At 41.8% G+C, this 21,816-nt stretch overlaps 1 protein-coding gene across 1 annotated transcript in view; it reads right to left on the bottom strand.

The window, feature by feature from the left end:
* The window catches only part of LOC144769777 (putative DBH-like monooxygenase protein 2), a 364,487-nt gene that overhangs the window by 244,830 nt on the left and 97,841 nt on the right, over positions 1-21,816 (bottom strand). The window contains exon 6 of the mRNA XM_078653960.1: positions 2,917-3,019. Within this exon, the coding sequence (XP_078510086.1) occupies positions 2,917-3,019 (103 nt within the window). The remainder of the gene's footprint in view (positions 1-2,916; positions 3,020-21,816) is intronic.

Raw genomic sequence — 21,816 nt, 5'->3', positions numbered from 1 at the left:
GCTGCAAACAGAGTTTTTACTCAATTTATAAGATGTTAGGTATTTGTGGAATGATAATATAAGTAGATAGTCCTGGATAGGTGATTGGAGAAGTGCATGAGATTGACAGGAAGATTTCTAAGGTACATAGGTACTACTTGGGTATTTAGTGCAGTATAGCAATAGTATATTTGTAGTTAGACGTCCACATTCATTCTGCATTGAATATTGTAGGTATATTTGTCTTAGTAGTAAAAAATACCCCCCCCGCCACATTAGGATGGCTGGGGGGTCCGCGGCGGACCGAAAGACCGTCCGCCGCTTTTATATGGTGGCGGTGTCTGCGAGACACCGCCAACCATATTCCAATGAGTGTGATCCTGTGCTTTTCCACGGTGGCAACGAAGCATGCGGTCTTTACTTTGGGGGCCCGTTGCAGGACCCCATGGTGAATGGGAGGTGGGGGGTGCACTTGGAGGGTACCTATGGTACCCCCCTGCATTTGCATGCTCAATGTGGCAGGCACCAAGCGGTGCCTGCCGCTTTGTGCATGGAAATGCAAAACATGCATTTTTAATATTGCAGCGGGTGCTGGTGAAAGCACCGCTCGCCGCAATGTTAAAAATGCATGATGCGCCCACCAGCATGGCGGACGCATCATAATGTGTATGGCAGGACCGTCGCTCAGATAGCAGGCGGTCCCGTTTTCCACGAGGATGGTGGGTGGACAAAGTCCGCCCGCCATCCTAATGTGCCCCTAAATGTTAATGATTTAGGTGCCGATCTAAACCATTGTGAGGGTGATGCCCCAAGATTGGCTAACACGAAGGTCCATCCTCTAATGTTTGTAGGTGACACGATCCTCCTGTCTAAATCTCAGTGGGGCTTCAGAAAACTTTAGATAATTTTGACAGTTGCTGCAGACAGAGGGGTTTAGAAATGAATGTGGCAAAAACCAAATACATGGTGATTAATCCTTGCCACACTACTAGATCTAACCAAACCCTGATGGGGACTCCTTTGAACGGCTACACACTTTTGATTATCTCGGACTCACCCTTACTGAGCAACTAGTATGGATTACCCACATTGCAAGGTGCAGGCTCGAACCCAAGCATCATATTGAGGGGCTGGTGAAAGCACATTGGGTCTTCCATCTCTTTCAATTTCACAGGTGATTCAAATATACACCCACCAGCCCTGGGTGTTGCACTTTATGGCGCATAATTATGGGGGCATAAGGATTTAATACTCTGGTGATATCAGAGAACCAATTTTTGTGTCAGCTTACGGGGCTTCTGGTCAGCAACCCACTACTCCCTCTTAGGCTGGATATGGGCTCAGATCGATTTCCAATGGCATTGGTGTAAGACGGATCCTATATTGGATAAGAATGTGGACTACCCCAGAGCTCCATTATTACCTCTAGGGGCTGGAAGAGGTGTTTACTATTCCAGGCTCAGGAGTGCTTTCCTGGCTAAAGTATTTAAGACATACCTTGAGAAGGATGAGAGTTTGTAGGATGATCCAAGGCAGTCGCAAACAATTCTCAAAATAATCTTAAAAAAGACATTTAAGCGAGCACACACTGATTTTTCTTTTGACCAGGCCCTCTTTGGCTACTCTAACAGATCATGTCCTCTTAAAGAGGGATGTATACAAAGCAGAGCAGTATCCAGGTGAGATTCAGTCCGTGTTGGCCAGGAAGTTGTATGTTCAATTTAGACACGGGACCCGCCACATTTCTCATTTACTGACTACATCCCTGGACCAACAGACTGGCAATGGCCGTCTTGTGCAACCACTAAAGAAATGGTGGAACAAGCCCTCTTCTTCTGCCCTTCTTCTGCCCTGCATATAAGAATGTTAGGACAAAATGGTTAATTCCAGGGTGTAGGAATTTAGGAACCAAGCATCTCAAGGAGGCCTTCCGATTCCTCCGGTACTTGTTTTCAATGTGGTGAATTAGGCAAAACTCAAGCTTACCCATAACTGGCCTACCTGTTAATCAAGTAGTGTAAACCAACTGTTGTTCACTTTTTCTCAAGAATAATGCACTTTATGTAGACAGAGAATACAGACTTATGATTAAACACTCTGTGTATCATAGCCTCTCAGTTGATTAGGGAGTTCAGTTTTTAGAGCACTTTTGTTTGATTGTTGGAGAAAACGATCTGTATACCGAAATGTTTTTTACTTCTTTTTATAATAAGAAACAAAATAGTTTTTATTGACGGATTTTTTTATCATATGTTTAAAAAGTTTTATGTATATTATTTCTTTTTTTATTTGTTCTTTTATGGCAGTCTGCTGAAATAAAGATCATTTATGATAATTATGTTCTTTGAAAGTCTTGATTTCAGAAATGGGCAGTCACATTATGATTAAGGCAACTTTGTTAGAGGAAAATATGTTTTTTTTACCAGTTTATCGGAAAGCCAAAAGAGAGTCCTTTCACCTTAAATATGTAAAGAAGTGTTTTATTGGTGAACTTTGCGACTCCAATGTATAGTAAAAAGAAAATAGATCTTGAACCCAGTGAAAATATTCTCCCGGATATGAGGCGCCAAGATGACATACACATTAATGAAAAGACCTTCAAATATCAAAAGTAAAGTTTGCTTCAAACTAATTTTACTTTTGATATACTGCTACACGTTGCTAAAATTTATTTTATTGTGTTGTGTACTTGGGTATTTATGTATTTGTTTTTGCAGATTTTTCTTAAATAGGCATATTTTTACTTTTCACTAGTGCACTATAAATGCCGTAGTTTGCCCTATGCATGTGTCTGTCCCAATCATGGAGTCTTGAGCGTTATACCCCGGATTTAAGAAGCCTTTAAAAGAAGCAACATCTGTGATCCCAAGTGAGTATCCTTTCTAAAGTAGAACATACACTCAAGGAAAGCGACGGATCCCACACCCGAGCACCTACCGCTTTGCAACATTGCGTTGTTGTAGTGGATTTCTAGTCTGACGTAGGTTGGAGCGAAACCTTTACCCAATGGGATGCCAGCATTGCTGGGGAATGTGAATGCCTAGTGTGGAAGAAAGGAAATCATTATTACCAATGGAGACAAGAAAGAAGCTGACCACATCACTGATGTTTAACATATTTGCTTAGGCATTGATGGATCATTTGTAAAATAGGAACATAGTAAATGTGCCACACAAGGCACTTTTGAATTAAAAAACAATATCACCAATATATGACAATTTGAATTATGTAATGCAAGTCTAGCTACAAAGCAATGAGTGCAGAACATGACTGTGCATAGTCAAGTTTTGGAAAAGGGATCTGCATCATAGGCAATAGTTAACAGTCACAGGAAGATACATTCTGGAGAGTGGTTTACAGCAAGAGTTGAACATCGAGGCGACTAAGATAGGAAAAAACTACAACTGCACCAGAAGGTCAAAGAACTCTTCAAGAAACAAGTACTAGAAAGAGTGCCACAAAGATAGACAAGAAAGGGGAGTTATTTGTCTTGTTCCCTAGTATCAAAATAGGAGCTGATATTAAGGCCAATACTAAACTTCGGGTTTTTTAAACATGCTCATGAGGCTGCAACACTTCAAGATGCCAATGTTGCAAGAGTTCATTCAACTCCTGAAAAAAGGAGGCTTCATGGTCACAATAGATGTAAATGACACATATCTACATTTCTCAGTGAATCAAAGGCGCAGAAAGTTCCTCAGATACGTCATGTGCCACACTTCTATATCAAGGGTATTTACGAAATATCTAGAGGCAGTAGCCACACACCTGAGACAATGCTTACACGTCTACCCATAATTAGAAGACTGACTAGTGAAAGCAAACTCACAGCACAAGTGTCAACAGAATATACAAACATTCACCCAGAAACTCCACAAATTGGGGTTCCCATTAAACCAGGCGAACTCTTTGCTGCAGTCTGAAAAGGTAAAGTTGTTCCAAGGATAGATACAGAACTTAAGGACAGAAAGAGCCTACCCAGTGCCCAAGAGAGTCAAGCCACAAATAGAACAGACTTGCCTATTTTGTATGGCTGGAAGGGTCAGTCCCTAACAGTGAAGACAGTAATGAGGATGATGGGTACGATGTCATCATGCATAGTACTCACACCACAGGCCAAGCTTTCCCTGTGTCCATTACAAGAATGGCTCAACAATACATTTTCACAGAGCACAGGCAGGATCTAGTGGTGTCACAGAAAGGATTCAAAAGGAGATTATCTGGTGGAACACACACCATGTTGCCATGGTGAAACCATTTAAGCTACTAACTCCCACAGTGACCATCACCACAAACACTTCTGACACAGGATGGGGAGCGCACATGGACAATCTAAAGATCAGGGGCCTGTGTTATCCAACAGAAGTAGTGAAACACATAAGCCTAAGGCAATCCCGTCTCTGCCCGTCCGATTCCAGATCTCGTCCAGCTCCAGCCATGCTGGCCATTTTACAAACCCCCAGGGTGCCTCCTCCATGAATGTCAGTCCTTGTCAACCTGCCTTGCATTAAGATCCTGCCGCAAGGAGCACTGTTTTTAGTTGTAATTCATGCGGTTTCAGTTTAGTGCCCATGACCATGTCTGAGGATGAAGTTGTCTTGCCCAAAAAGACAGCACACAGAGTGGCGAGTTTTAGAGCCTGCCTTACTAATTGTAGGTCCCTTCCTAAACACTCTGCTGTCATATGGCTCTCCCTATCAGATAATACTAGGATCTTATGTTTCTCATGGAAAAGTGGCTGAAGGACGGCTCTAATCCTGATCTTGCCTTGGCCATTTCCCCAGGTTATTGAAATCTGTGTGTCAAGCAGGGTGGGGATAGTGTAGGAGGGTGTGCAGCTGTTATCCATAGGGATACACAGGCAGTTTCATCATCTAAGCTGAGTCAAATCAGGAATATGGAGGGTCTTTTTTTTGTGTCAAACGTACCCACCTCTTTTTCTTTTGCAGGTTTGTTGATATATAAACCCCTGGATTTCGTAAACAGTAGCCCCCCAGAATTATGTGATGCTATTGCCCAACTATCCTTACAATTAGTTAACTTCATGGTTTTGGGAGACTTTAACATGAATTTTGATGAGCCAAACTGCTCCTAAGCCTCTCAACTGATTCATATTTTGGAATGCATTATTCTGACCAAGTTAATTACAACTTCTGCCCATAAAGCTGGCCATATACTGGACCTAATTTTTTCCAATATTACCAGCCCTCAAACTGATGTATATTTGTGCCTAATATGGATGGATCATTTTCTTGTCCCATTCACCTTTTATGGTGTGAGCAATAAGCCATAGATAAGTTCAGCATATGAAAGGAGGAGGCATTGGTAAAATATTACGAAGGAGTCCTTTGTCCCGTCTCTTCAATCTACTTTGCCTTCTTTTACAGGCAATCCCGACGGGGATTTGATCCTTTTCAATCTATAGATCTCTAAGGAGCAAGACCTGCTCGATCCTCTGGAAACAGTAATACCCAACTGATCTTAGCCATCTGCTCCCTGGTTTTCGGCTGACCTTAAAGCAGAGAAAAGTCTGTGTAAGAGGCTGGAGCGTAGCTGAAGAAGGTCCTGTAGCAAAACACATCTGCAAAACTGCCATTAAAAAATGTCACGAACTTACGCAGCAAACAATGAGATAGCATTTCTTGTTTTGCATCAAGAATGTCGTCAACTGGGGCGTGGCTTCAGAGTCTTTACGTGAGGCTCCGTGGCGGTGTGAGGGAATGGAGATCTCCAGGTGATACTACCCGTTGTTCGGGCTCCACACCGCTTGTGATTGGTGATGAGGTCCTGCTGCATATTTTGCGATGTCTGTGGGTGTCAGGGGTGAGCAACAAACCAAATTTTTTCTTTCCCTTTCGGTCACATATCCTCATTGGGCGTCTGTCAGCCACTGATTTGTGCGTTCAACGCTCAGATGCCTCAGGAGCTCATCTCTTCATGTTAAACAAATGCCTCTAACGTGACGCTCTTGTAACAGTGTTTTTGTTTATTTTATCGGGCTAAGTTCCCATTGGTGAATGCTGGCTTTCTGAAGGCTTGTTTCCATGGCATAATTAATTTTTGTCTTCACAAGTTATAAATGGTCCTTATCATCTAAAGACTCCTTTACAGGGGTGTTCTTGAACTCTTGGCTTTTCTAAGGCAGTGTATGTTGCTGCATTTAATGGTGCTACTGATACTACATGGTTTATGGCAAAAATACAATCTACTCGTAGTGGTGTTCAGCCTCTTGACCCTACTGCATTAGCAGACTATAATCCCTTCAGCATTCTAAGGAGAACATGGAGGACTTAGAATCAGGTCATTCTTCTTCTGCCACAGGTGATGCAATGCCCAATACGTCTTGCAATGCTTCTAAACGGGTATCAAAATTACCCTCCACTTCAGCGTCTGTGTCAGGTAAACGAGTCAAGAAGGACCCACCTTCTCTTACCACCTCTCCATCATCAATATCTATGGAGTTAATTCTTGAGGAAAAATGTGCTCTCAAACCCTACATAGAGGAAACCAATGTTCGCCGCCAAAGTCTTGATGACAAAATGGTCACATATGGAGCAAAAAGTTAATTACTTGGAAAAGCGAGAAGACTCTGTCCAATCTGTTGTCAGCCAAGTGCCTTCTATTCATATGGAGATTTCATATCTAAAACAACAAGTGGAAAACCTTGACAACCATAATAGGCAGAACAACTTACGCATCTATGGCCTTGTTGACGGGCTTGAGGGTCCAATTCTGCCTCCCTTCCTTCTTTCAGTCTTTTCTCCAGAGTCTTGAATTTCCTGAGTCTCCATCATTGAATATTCAAAGATCACATCGCTTAGGGCACGGCCCACGAAGATTATCTCCGTCAACTAAACCAAGAGGTGTTATTTTATATGTTTGGGAATAAACCGATTTACTTAAAGCCTCACAAGGTACAATTTCTTGGCAAAGATCCAGTATTTTCTTCGCTCAAGATTATGCAAAAGTGACAGCAGATCGACGTATGGAGTTTTTGGACATGAGACCTACACTTCGAAGTTTGAATGCCAGATATGGTTTGTTTCATCCTTGCCTCTTTAAGGTGACTTATTCAAATAAAACCACTAATTATGAGGATCCTCTTCTTCTACAACAATTCTTAGATACCTGCAAAAAAGAGAACATGGAAGTTGTTCGTTCACCGATGGTTTGACTGTTTTATTAACGTTGTCATTATTGTATTCTCCTTATCTTGTCTTGTTTTACAGTTGCCCTGCTGTACCTCTTTATAGCGTATTCTCTTTTTACTGTCAGGTGCGGTTTTCGTGGTCCCCTGATATGTGATTTTCACTCTGCCTGGATGATGTCTCCCTTTCATTCCCTTCATCCTGGGGCTTCCTGCTTGGCTCTGCCGTCTTCCTTAAGTGGCTCCACCACCCCTATGTTTATTGTATGTTTGTGGTATGTCTATTTGTTTTTCTCTTATTATCCCGCTGTCCTTCCTCTTTCCAGTTTATCTTTTTGGCCATATACTTCTCATCTGTTTCTTTTTCCTATTTCTTTATTTTTATTCTAAGGTCTTTTTTCTTTCCCTCTGTCTTTTCCTTTTCCTCTGGCTGGCTTCCCTCTTTTCCTACTCTTACTAGTAATTTCCTGATTTTTGTAGTTATGTGCCTCTTTCATATCCTATGCATTTATACTGTTACTCTATTGTTTACTTTTTACTGGATAACTTTAGTTTTTTTGCATTAATGTATTTTGTTGACTGCAGTTATTCATATCAAGCTTTTACAATGCTTCATATATTTAGATGTCTTTAAGAGTTATATCTTGGAAAGTTAAAGGTCTGGGATCACCCATAAAACATTAACGGGTTTTATCGCATATTGCTGGGTTGAAAGGTGATATAGTTTTATGACAAGAAACTCATGTAACACATAAAGAGATATCAAAGCTTCAGAGGCAATGAGTGGGTCATGTCTTTCCCTCTCCCGGCTCGGAAAAGAAATGGTGTGGTCGATACTGAAGGTAGATGGGTCTCAGATTTATTTGACTATTTTTAATTTATATGCACCTACTAATCCTCATAAACTTTTTTTGGCCCCAGGATTTATAGAAATTAATGGTAAATAGTGATGATTATCTGATAGTTGGTGGAAACTGTAATATGGTTGTTGACCCCTTTATTGATAGACGTCCTAATTCTAAATGTATTCCCTATTATGTACACTCTCAATTCACATCTACTATAGCTCAAAGATCCCTAGTTCATGCCTGGAGATCATGTCACTGCACCTTTCAATAATATACTTATGTCTCTCCTGCTCATTCCTCTCAATGTTGCATAGATTATTTATATACTTCTAAAGCCCTTACACAACATATTTCCCATTCTGATATAGGATCTATATTAATTTCAGATCACGCTCCTGTCTCTTTGGATTTATATTAACTCCTCCCCATTGAAGGAGCTACGAGATGGAGATTTAATAACTCCCTTCTACTAGATCCCAGGTTTACCCCAACATTTCAGAAATTTGCAGACACTTTTTTTCTAGAAAATGAATCCCCGCATGACTCTCCTCAACTTATTAGCGAGACCTTCATAGTTGCTTGTAGAGACTTCATTATTTCTTTTGTAGCCCAGAAATGGAAATCCTTTTCTAAGAGCATACAATTACTTAATTCACATATTAAGCAATTAGAACTCTCCGTTTACTCTACAAAAGCCCAATCTCATCGGGATGAACTTATCAAAGCCAAATTTACCTTTTGTAAACTTTCAACTGAGTCCACTAATTTATATCTGCTTTGATCCAGTGCTAAATAATATGGTGCTAAAAATAAGGCTGGGAAACTTCTTGCTAACTATCTTAAAATTAAAAAATAGCGTACTAAAATTGATTCAATTTTAACTTCGGCCAATACTACTAATTTCTACCAAACCCTCTATACTCCTGAATCTCCTTCTCTACAAAATGATATTGTTTAATATTTATCCTCTAATGCTCCTCTGCCTTCTCTTGATGTGGATTTCTCTTCCGTAGAAGAGGATATTCAAACGTATGATATTCTTACTGCTATTCAAGCTATAAAAAAAAGGAAAGGCTCCAGGGCCTGATCGTTTCACTATTGAATTTTACGCACATTTCTCCAAGATCCTTCTACCCAAATTACATCAATTATGTTTATATTTGATCTCAACTCAGAAATCGGGGGGATATGTTCAGGAGGTTTTAACATGTCTTCTCCCTACAGAAAACAAAGACCATACATTGTGCAAAAATTATAGACTTATCTCTTTAGTCAATTTAGATTATAAAATATTTGCAAAAATACTTGCCCTTCGTTTGGATTTTTTTATTACCCCACTTGATTGGAAAGGAACAATGTGTCTTAAGTAAATCTACATTGTATAAAAAATAATTAGCAGCAATTTCACTAGATGCAGAAAAAGCATTTGAAAGTGTCAGTTGGCCCCATAATTTCTCTACGCTTGCTTGGTTCGCTTTTGGCCCAAAATGTATTAATTATGTTTCTCTATTATATTCCTCTCCCAGGTCCTTTATTTTAGCTAATGGACTTGTATCCTGATCATTTCCCCTTCATAGAGGAGTTTGGAAAGGTTGCTTGTATTCTCTGTTACTATTTATTCTTGCCCTGGAACCTTTTTTAATAAAAATTTGATTGAACACAGATATTAAAGGGGACAACCATTTAAAACTTTCAGTATATGCAGATGACATCTAATTTTTTATTTCAAACCCACAAACTTCCTTACCAGCTTTTCTGTCAGAGGTGGACGATTTTGCTCTTGTCTCAGGTTATAAACTAAATGCTGATAAGTGCAAAATCCTTCCATTGAATAAACTATGTTTTCACGCTGATTTATTTTCTTCCTCTTTTTACTGGAATTCAAATAAAACAAAAAATCTTGGGTTGTGATCCAATGCTTCTATTAAGGACACTGTGCTTTAAATTTGAAGGAATTACAATAAATGTTAACTTCATCTATGTCACGATGGCACCCCTTAAGTTTGTCATGGTGGGGTAGACTAGATACTATAAAAATGATGTTAGTCCCCATAATATTGTTCTATTTATCCAATAATTCGATTAATATTCCTAAGTCTTACTATAAGAAATTATTTAGTATTCTATCAAAGTTTTTATGGCATAATAAAAAGGCTAGAATGTCTCTTAGTAAACTTAAAAAACCTAAACACATGAGAGGAGTCAATTTTCCAGACTTTCACTCCTTTCACACTGCGTTTTTTCTTAAACAGTCTTCTTTTCTATTGTCTGATAATGGAAATGACTACACCCCTCCCCTTGTAGGTAGAAGATGCAAAGTCCTTTTTTCATCCATTTTCCTTTGAGTTATATATTTCCCTTTCTCATTCTCCCTCAACGCTGTCTCTTCCTATTTTAAAAAATGCTTGTAAAGTTTTCCAGCTACTTTTCTCATCTGCTCAAGATGGTCGTACACAGTTTTTAATTTAGTGGATTTTGTATAATAAACATATCAAACTTAACAACAAGTCTATCTTTGGAAAGATTGGTTAGCTTACAGCCTTTTATGGACTCATCAGGTTTTTCAGGATGGAGTCTGTATTCCCTTTTCAATAATTCAATCCCGCTTTTCTCTACCTTTTTCATGTCAACCCAAATACATGACCTTGACTGCAGTAGCTCTCTTTTAATGCTCTATCCTCTTATCCTACACTTAGTCCTTCACCTCCTACCATAAGATCGATTTTATGTAACTCTCCTTCAACGTCTCTAATCTATAAAGATTTAACAGGTATTCCCCTTACTCTTGATAAGTTAGAAGTAGAATGTAGATGGGAAACTGATCTGGGAAAATCTTTCCCTATTCCAGTATGGAATAAAATCGGGACTAAAATAAGGAGTTCTTCTATAGCAGCAAACACCACTCAAACTTTGTTTTTCATTTATAATGGACTCCTGATCACCCCAGCTAAGCTACACAACATTTATCCTGGCATCCCCTCTAACTTGTTGGTCTTGTACTGGCTCACCAGCAGGCCTCAAACATATGTTATTTGAATGCCCAGTCATTCATACATTTAGGACTCCAGTCTGGCAACAGATTAACGCTCTCTATCACACACATGTGCCTTTCTCTTTCACTCATATTTTTCTAGGAAGCATTTCTAAGGTTTGGTCATCTCATTCCACTGATATACATATTATTGATTTACTCCTTGCTGTTGATTTTTAACAGATTACTAATTCATGGAAAGATGCATCTGCTGTATCTTTTCATGCATGGTGGTATGGAGCCTGCTACAATCATAGGTTGGATAGAGCGTATGTACACCCCATCACGCTTGCTATTAAAAGAGATCTGCTTCGGTTACCTGTCACTGATTTCTTAAATGTATCAGCTAAAAAGACATCTTCACATATCCCATACATTGAAGAAGTACCCAAACCCCCTTCACTTTTATAAATATTGTTGTTTAAATAATTAAATTCTATAGTTTTATGCCAATTTAATGCTTTAGGACCATTTATGTACCACTGTTTTTCTTATATTGCTAGTGTATTTTCTTTTTTCCCTTCGTTTATTCTTCCCTTCTTCCCTCCCCCTTTTTTCTTTTTCCTTCTTTCCCCTCCCCATATAATTTACCATTGTTTTTCTATGCTTATGACATAACATTTAAGTTATTGTATTATGCTTTACCTTTTCATCAAATAAAAACCATTTAAAACAAAAAAAAATATTTTTAAATATAGTTAAATCTTTTACACCAGAAGTGACTAAAAGTACTTTTCAGCTGTACCCAGTCCTATGTACTAGATTCTAAAATTATACTCAATGTTCTCAGAAAAAGTATGCTCAGCAAGACCTTTGACACGGTCTGACAGTTCAGTACCTGTTTTTTTAGAATTTTGCACTATTTAAAAAAAAACCTTTAGAGGAGTTATTTAAATGCAACTCTAGCTCCCTAAAGTACCTGTATCCTCCTCAATTTCTTAAACTGGCTGCCCTTCTTGTAAATACTCTCCTTAATAGGATCTGGAATGCTTTTTTATAATCTGGCCTTTTTCGAAATTTCATGGTAACAGGCATTTCTTTTGCCATTGATAAAGAAGGTTAATGCAGACCATGGGGTTCTCAGCAATTTTATGCCCATTGAATTGTTACCTGCATCTGTGAAGATTTTAGAAAAACTGGCTTATTTGCCAATTGCTTGCCTTTGCTGAAGCAAATGATTTGCTTCACTACACCCAATCTAGCTTCCCAGTGGTTTATAGCATAAGGTCGATCTAATGGAAGTATCTGACACTGTCAGAGACGTTCTGGATGGCGGAGTCTCTGCTATGGTAGTGATGCTAGATCTATCGGCAGTATTAAACATGGTAGCACATTCTACCTTGTTAAACAGATTATGCCATTTTGGCCTTCAAGGAAATATGTTGTCATGGATCCGATCTTTTCAAACTCACCGGTTCTTCCTTCGCTTGTGGTGTGCCACAGGGATTGGCCCTCAATCCACTGCTTTGTGACCTTCACTTGGCCCTTTGGCCATCCTTATTGAGACGGGGGAGTTAAGGTTGTTTCCTATGCATATGACACACAACTTGTGTTTTCGTTTGAGAAAATTCAGAAGCTGACTTTCTCAGCTTCCAAGAGTCTAAAAGGCATTGTTAAATGGATGAACACCAAGTTCTTGAAATTGAACGTGGGCAAAACGGAGGTGCTGCTCTTCAGTCAGATGGCAGCCCTTTTATTCAGTCTCTGGTGGCCGATTGAATTGAATCCACCACCAAGACCGGCCATTTTAGCCATCAACATAGGGGGGCAGATGTACAAGCCCCTTGCCAGAGTTTTGCGCTGCCATTGTGTCACTTTTGAGATGCAGCAGCGGCATAAACAATGCTGCCAATTTACAACGTTAGGCATCTAAGGAGATGCGTCACATTGTAAAGCGTAGGCATTCCCATGCAGGAACGCCTTGTAAAAGTGATGCAGTGAAATCTATAAGATTTGACTGTGCCAATTCTAGGAGCCCACTGCATCAAAACCTTATGCCTGTTTGAAGCAGGTGTTTGGAGTGATGCAGTACAATAAGTATAGGCCTCAACATGCATTGCTGAAGTTGTGTTGGGCTTGCGACACGACTCCCCCAATGCATGACTTTTGGGACAACAGATGTGTCAGAATTTCTGACGCATCTGTCAATCCTTGCACCATGGTGCGCTGTATTGTAAATAGCATAAATTCGTAGAACATAAGTAAACCTGTTAACCCAGTCGAGACCCGAGTAGAGTTAGCAAACAAGAACACAATGTATCAACTGGCAATGATTCAAGGGGGGCAGATTCATAGAGAGTATACATCTCTCAGAGAGGGGAAGAAATGGAGACCACAACAGAGTTTAGTAAAAAGAAGACGTTTCTTATTTGTAAGTAGTTATATCAGCACTACAAAATGTTTTACGTAGAAGTAACCAAAACACAGAAATGTGAATCAGGACATGGTATGACGGAGGCATAGCGCTCCCAAGTGTCCAAATGTATTATTCGGCGTCCCAGCTGGCAGATATAAACCAATGGATTCATGCCGCACAAATAGACCCGGCCTTTCGCCTGGGCAGGTTGCTCCTGGGCCCTGAAAAGCTAAACCATGCACTATACAACACTAACCATAAATTGGCCGTATTTATTTATTTATTTATTTTAGGTATTTATAGAGCTCACAGCTACCCCAACGGGGTGTCCCGGCGCTGATTAGACAGATAGCACTTGGCGCATGTCAGGGGCGGACCTAATCCTAGCAGCAGAATAGGCAGGTCTTGAGGGACTTATGGAACTCCACATCCGATTGAATTAGGCGGAGGTGAAGTGGAAGTTTGTTCCATCGTTGGGTGGCACCCACCTCGAAAGTTTTGCCTCCTGATCTAGTTTTTTTTAATCTGGGGTTGACAAGCAGATGTTTGGTATTTGATCGTAGAGTTCTAAGATGAGTGTTTGGATGAAGTCTCTTGCTGAGGTAGGCTGGTCCTAGACCTTTGGCTGCCTGGAAGGCCAGTGTCAATGCTTTGAACTGAATTCTTTTGGTTATGGGGAGCCAGTGCAACTTCCGCAGAAAGGGGGATATATGTTGTCTGAGCGAGATGCCGCAGACCAAGCAGGCTGCAGCATTTTGGACTGTCTGGAGTCTTTGGCGCAAGCCCTCTGACAGACCCAGGTAAAGTCCATTTGCATAGTCCAAGTGTGACGCAATGGGCCCTACCAAACACACGATCAAACAATGACATGTAGCGCAAAGGAAGATGAAGTGGCAGAATGTACTCACACAGGCAACACCCCTCTGGGATACGAGAGCATTAGGTACACTGTGCAATACCATAAGATTCAACCAGTGGGATACTATAGCAATATCCACAATTGGCAATCTTTGGCACAAGGGAAAGGTACTCTTGTTCACTCACCTCCAAGAGCACTACACGATGGCGCGCACAGAACACTTCTGCTATCTTCAAATCAAACACACACTTGAGGTGACTATCCTGTGGAAAAGTGAATTTTGCCTTGCCATATGTGACTACGTGTTCCCCATCCTATGTTATACGTGCATGATCCATATGCATATATATATCCCCCTATGATCGATTAAAGACGCAATTATGGTTGTGTCCGACTCTAGTATGCCAGTTTCCAGTTCTCGTGATAGCAACGAGTATTAGGCCTATGTTGCCACGTTTTACAGTGTGCACGTTAATTCATTGAATTGTCCCCGTTTCTAGGCCTCAAAGGGCCCGGACACCAGATTCAAGCTCCAGTCTCCTGAACCCACTCCGAGGAGCGATGCAGCCCCCACCTGCATCCCTGACCCTTCACTTACTTCCTGCCAAGCAGCGCGGTGCCCGGCCTGGCTCTGCCTGCCTGTCTGCCAAGAATATGTTATGTTTCTAGTTATCAGTTCAGCTTTCCTTCTCCGCATTCCTAAGCTACTGAACCGCATAAACAGTTCCAGCTATGGTCTAGTCTTTCTGTCTCCATGTAAGAGAAATACTGTATTAATATTCATGGAATATTCCTAGCACACGCAATACATGTAAGAATAAATGCATGCACCAGCCTTAGTGTCAAGTAGCCTTTGCCCTGATAACTTTTAGATTCTATCCACATGTACTCCAAACACCAGATACCAGATATGATATAGGTACATGTCGTCCTGACACCGTAGACTTTAGTCTCCTCTTCTAGTGCAGAAGTCATAGCCCCAGTTCTCCCTGGTAACACGTCATTGCCCGTTTGCACGCACCACTAGGTTAAAGGTCCCAGCTGCTCTCAGGTAGCCCCCTCCATGTTTCCGCCCATTCATGACACTTCTATGACGTTTCTCATCACATGTCCACGTGCACGCCTTGTGCACGCCTTCTCCTTCCGCCCATGTGTTCTTATCTTACGTTTGTCACAAGTTACGCCTACTGTATGTAATGTAATGTAATGTTTTACTATATATATGCTGCACTGTCGATGAAATGGTGCAGCTGCCTTCCTTCCTTCCTTCCTATTTTATTTCAGGCTGTCCCGTTCCAGTCCCTTCCCTTTTGCCTGAATAAAACCTGTTCAACTCGGACACATCGGATCCTGCCTCTTATTTATTGAGCTATCTGTTATTGTTAATATAGTCAAAAATAGTACCGGTAATTAATTATTTATTTACCACAATCCCTCCAGACACCAACCTTCCTGAAGCCTCCCCTCTGAAGGATAGGCTACTCACCGATTACATGACCAAAAAAGCCATGTCCCCCACTTACCGAAAGATAATAAACAACCACCCTGATCCCACACAACCTATTCGAGCAAAATGGCAAACAGATAGGGGAGACCTAGATGCGACAGACTGGCAGGAGGCATTAGCATCCCCCAGAGAGGTAGCTATCCCATCGAAACTCCGGCTAGTGCAATTGAAAGTACTCCATAGGATATAATATACCAGACCGACACTATGCAGGATAGGCAAGACTGATAGCCCTCATTGCCTCAGACACTGTGGAGGAATTGGGGCGGTTTTTCACACAATGTGGGAATACCCGTGATAGTGAAGTACTGGGAGGAGGTTATGTCATGAATAACTTGACACAGTGTCACCCCTGTACCACCAGAACCTAAACGCTGCTTATTGAACATTTGGGAGGTTACAGACCTTAATACCACTGAACAAATATGGGTGACGCTGGGAATGATGATGGCAAAGCGAAAAATAGCTAGATTGTGGGGGGCGTGAAACACTCCCACAATTCAAGAATGGATTTGGCCATGGTGGCAGAAAATGTGGTGTATATACATAGGAGGTGTCTCAAAAAATGGGAACGGTTGTGGGGAAAATGGAATGCTTTCAGAGGAGGGATATGTACTGCGCCAACTCACAGGACGAGGATTAACCACCAAACAAGGGGACACTGTTTATGATTCAAAGTAACTGTCATGATGTGCTTATAGGTTGTACTGAACTGATGTACAGGTGTTGCAAGAGCAACGGGTCAAGTGACTCCGGAGTGTACTGCTATATGTGATTTTAGCACCAATAAAACAAATGATTAGAAAAAAAGTTTTAAAAAAAAGATAGAAATGTGACCTGGACATGCTAGTGAAGGTGACCAGTGCAGTGACACAAGGAAGTGTAAAACAGCGTGAACTGCGCAAAACAAAAATACCGGAAAGTATAAGGTGGTTAACGATTCAAGAGAAATTATATACAAGTTGAATCTTTTGTTTAGATTGTTTAGGTAGACCACAATGCTACCATAATTTTACGCTGGGCGGTCAATAGCATTTCGACCTGTTCGATTCTAGGTCATCATCAGAACAAGGTTACTTAATTCTGTTGAGTGCGGTAGTGGTACTGATGAAGCAGTCCAGGAAGAGGGGGTGGTGTTCAGCCGTTTGTCAATAACTTATGGGATGGTCCGAAAAGAGATGTCTGCATCAAAGTCAGAGGGTACGTAGGTCTGGGTCACACAAGTGGGAACTGGATTACAGTATGATCATGCACCGAGTGATTAACTACATCAGTGCAAAAGGGCACATAGGTTTGTGTCACACAGATGGCGCTGAGCCTGTAAAAACAGCTGAAAAAACAGCCAGCCCTTAAGAAAGCCTTTCATCAGGTACTCTAGGAAGCTACTCTGAGAGGTGCAGACGTCTTCCGGTTTTACACTACCCATTATATGTCAGAGCTGTAAATATCAAAAGAATTGGGCACAGGGCAGGGAAACCATTGCTGCAGGCAATAGCAGCCAGTGTCAGAGAAGAGGGGGGGCTTCACTGCAAGCTGAGGCTCCCAGACTCCCCTACGGCCAATCCTGAAGCAGCTCTCGCACATGAGAGCAACTTCTGGATTAGCCTGAGATCTGATGATTTGCGCTCCCAGGGAGACAGGGTGCCTGTGATTTGCTGCGTCCAACCCAGCAATGTAGCTGGGTTGGAGTGAGCATCAATGCGCATAGGCATTGTTTACAGTGCATACAACTCCTGTGGGTGCCTGTTATCCCCCTGTCCCCGCCCCCAAGACTCCGGTAAACAAAATAAAACAATAATAAGACTTGGGCTATTATCAGTTTAACCGCATCACTGCTAGAGAAATCCTGCTGCTGTGCTGGACAGCAATAAAAACGGGTGTGGTCATGACGAGCTCAGCTCGTCATGAGCGCAGGAGCACTGTACTGCATGAACATGGAAGGGGTTAAATAAAAATACGCTGCTGGTGGGGGCGGGGGGGCGACGCTCCCATAGCAGAGGAGCTGCCCCAGGTTGCAAGTACTCATTTGAGATAAGAGTGCCACCTTCAAATAATTGCTCTAATGTAAGAAGTTTGGAGCCTTCCAAGCATTCCACAAAACTCTCATGAACCTGCAGATTAGAATTATAAACCAGGTATGTATATGTGTTTTAGAGAGTCATATCCGGTAGCATGTTTCTAAGATAGGACCAAATAGAATGATACACCCCCAGGGTCTTAGATCAAGTCCATTCGAAGTAGATTGTATTGATGAAACTGATGCAGGGCACGGTACACGCCCTCCGTGATTGCTACTCTGGAAACATACCTACTGCATAATCGAGTCATGAATGCGGCTAGGTAGTAAACCCGCAAACTGGGTAAGAAGAGACCCCCTCTCTCCATTGGCAATTGGAGAGACTGTATACTGGATATCGATTTCCGATTGCTCAAGATACATTTCTGAAAAGACACCTTGATTTTATGAAAGAAAGCTTTAAGAACATAGAGTGGTATACACCTGAAAAGGTAAGGGTAGCGAGATAAGATGATCAATTTAATAGGGTTATACCTCCAGATTACCCCCGAGTGAAAGCTATTCTGCACATTAAAGGTCTCCACTGTCCCTATGAAGATTTGACCGTAATTAAGCCCGAATATCTCTTCTATTTTTAATGACAGTTTAACACCAAAATATGCAGCTGAGTGTACCCAGGGACTGTCTTGTCCCAGAGCAGAGACATCATTCAAGACCTGAGTCTTGTCAATGTTAAGCTTATACTCTGAGATAGAGCCTTATTCGCTTGCAACTGTATCTATTGTCGTTAAAGCGATTGCCGAGTTAGAGGTTGGAACGGCCACATTGTCCACACAGGCTGGAACTTTAAGATCTAGATAATGTATGTGCAGCGGGTGAATATCCATGGCCATTCTCAAAGCTTGTATGTAGGGCACAATATAAATAACAAAAAGCTGGGGTGAAAGAGGACACCCCTGCCGGTGATCATTTTATAGTCTGAAAGAGTACTTAAACAAAGAACCCTGGCCTTCAAGCCTTTATACAATTGCTGAACTCTAATATTAAACCTGGCGCCAATTCCTGAGGCACCCACAATGCCAAGAGAAATGATCAGAAGTCCAGGTTGAATGGCTTTTCTGCATCAAACATTTTCATTCTGGCCAGGCCCCCATTGGCCAACCCAACTTCCAAAGCAGTGATGACCAAATTAACATGGGCGAGGGTGTCTTGTCCCGGTACGAACATATGCTAGTTCTCATCAACCAAGCTTAAGATCACAGAAAATAATCTGTTGGCCAGGATCTGAGTATAGTTTTTTTGTATCAACGTTGAGCAATTAAAGTGATCGATATGATCCACACAACATAGGTTCTTTCCCCTTCTTGGGGAAGATGACAGTGTTAGTCTCTGATCAAGATTCAAAAGAGTTGAAGAGATTGCGAGTGAGAGTTGCAGGAACATGTAGAAAGGCCGCATAACATTCAAGAGGGATTTGGTCTGGACTGTGCACTTTCCCCCTAGCTCCTCGACTAACTAGAGTCTCAACTTCAAGCAGAGTAATTGGGTCTGTTGTATCCCAGTCAGTTTGTGGTTGTAATACATACTGATAAATCGATTGATGGCATCTATAGAGGCAACCTCATCCTTCTGATAAAGCCTTTGATAAAACCTACAGAATTCTTCTCGGATGCACGTGAATAATATTTGCACTAGCTCTATCATTGACCCGGAAGGAGAGTATTTGCCCCATCTCTTCCTTATTTTCAAAAGTAGTTAATTGCTTAGGTCATATCTTCTTAACCAACCTTACCCAAAGTCGCGTCCCGACAAGGGACTAAGCAATTGTGAGTTTATCTAAGAAAAGATGGTGGCATGGGGCTAGCCATGTGAGGACACCAAAAAGATATGAGAGCTTGTTGAGATCTGGTTTTATTTCATCTCCCCAGTACCTGAAGCAGCAGCGGGTGTCCTTCGGAGTGCTGCAGGGGTCCTGTTGGAGGCAGGCAATTAGTCGGGTGGCTTCATTGTAGAGCTACTGAGGACTAGCAACTTCTTGCAGATGGTTTCTCCGGTTGCAGGACAGTGGGTGGTGCCTCTCCTCCGGCTTGAAAGACTGAGTCTGTTGATCAGCAAGGCATGTTTCTTGGCTCTAGGGAGAGTTGGACTGTGGTTCAGCTAGAGACACCCCCTGCACCCTCCCCATATGAGAGAGAGCTGGTTCCTGGCCCATGGGAAGATGTCTTCTAGAACAGTCACAGCACTTCACATGGAGCTGCAACTTGGATAATGGGCATGCTTTTTAGTATTTCCACTCTCTGTCCAATGTTCCTATGAAGTTACAATAGAAGAGATTGTAGCAGTTACTCGAAGTGGGCAACTGCAACATTGTTTCAATCTTTTTTTCTGTGGCTCTTACCTTTACAGTTACTGTTAGTGGCTGGATTATTGAAAATTAGGTGAAGGAGTCAGGATGCCTTTTGGCGGATCACCCCCAGTAATTAATTCTTCAAAATGTCAGCTAAGTCAGCAGCCAGGGGAGGCACTGTTGATCGAGGTTCTTTGATCTGCCCAACTAGATCATGGGGACTGAGAGGAGGAGACCCCATCTTGCAAAAACTGTGACTACTAAGCAATAACTATGGCTGTTAATGTGCAGGGCTCACCTGCCAAAGCGGATGGAGAAGACTCTAGGGGTTTTCTTGAAGATCCCAGATGACACTCGAGTAGCGTCCCTACCTATGTTAACCACTATAACATTCTCCCAGAGGACTTTAGATCGCTACATCTCTCGGCTCAATTTGGCTGCTTAGGTAGTAGGGAGGAAGGTGGTACCACCTTGTGTATCACTAGGAAAATTCTCTCTGTGAACCCCATGGCAGGACCTGAGGAAATATCGGCAGGGGGCGATGCTGGCTATTGGTTCTATCCATCTCAATTCTGGACTCTTCCAGAGGGGACCTCAGAAGATGGCTGTCTACCAACTTCCTCTGGGTTGTTGAAAGGTCCTGTAGACTTTGCAGTATGTAGGGAGTGGGGTTCTCAACACTGCTGAACAACTATCCCAGTCTCAGGCTCATGCACCACATGAACCCGCAGTGGTCTTTTTCTCACTTTCAGACTCCGGGAGCTTGTCTGATTCTGATATCAAAGTACACAAGTCTGGGATTACAGGCACTAAGAGTCTCCAAAGTGCGGCTGCTTGTCAAAACCGGAGATAATTTGGGGCACATGTCATTAAGCACTGGTGATCTGGAGGTTGGGACTGGCTTTACCACAACTACCAGTATCGAAGAATTGTTTACACTGGCCTTTACACAGGGGGTCTTGGACCCTGTGATATCAGCATTTGCATCAGAACCAGAATCTGAAGACAAGGGTTGTGGGATCCTAACGGCATTGAGATTACTCCCATTAATTCCACTCCTCCAGTCTTAGAGAAATCTGCCTCTTCAACTGTGATCATGAATACTACTACACCTCACCTAACCCAGGATGTCTGGGCTGGGGCTTGGTTCTCTGCCAATGTTGCTGTTAATGATCCTGGTTTTCCTACCTTATCTGCAATATATGATCTCTTACAACAGCATAGGGGGGAGTACTGTAAGGACTCTCTTGCATTCAAAGCTTCACATTTAAAGATACAAGTTAAGCTGAGGAAATTGTAAAAAAAACATGGACATTCTTCATACGTGTTTTGGTAAGGTTGAGACAGCTCAGGTAGCTGTGTGGGAGGCCAAATCATCCTACTTGCAACATAAATCTCAGCTGGTCACTGCTTCATCTAGGTTGGAAGACTTGGAGAATAGATATTGCCAAAATAACCTCAGGAACTATCATCCATCTTTTTAGGGAGTCCTTTTCTGCCTTAAATGATTGAGACATGCATAGTGTGATCTTAAAGGCCAATTTATTCCCATTTTTTCAGTGTAAGAAGGATGGCCCAGCTCGCTACCAATAGGTCATCCTGATCTATGTTGGTACATTTCTATTGTGACATGAGATTTTCTGTTTGTTTCAACCTAGGTCACCAATTAAAGCTGTGGGGCTAAGTCAGACTTCTGCCATGAGACAGTGGTTCAGCATTGGCAGC

The sequence above is a fragment of the Lissotriton helveticus genome, chromosome 7 (assembly GCF_964261635.1).
Source record: "Lissotriton helveticus chromosome 7, aLisHel1.1, whole genome shotgun sequence".
Taxonomy (NCBI): domain Eukaryota; kingdom Metazoa; phylum Chordata; class Amphibia; order Caudata; family Salamandridae; genus Lissotriton; species Lissotriton helveticus.
This window is presented reverse-complemented; position numbering and strand designations above follow the sequence as displayed.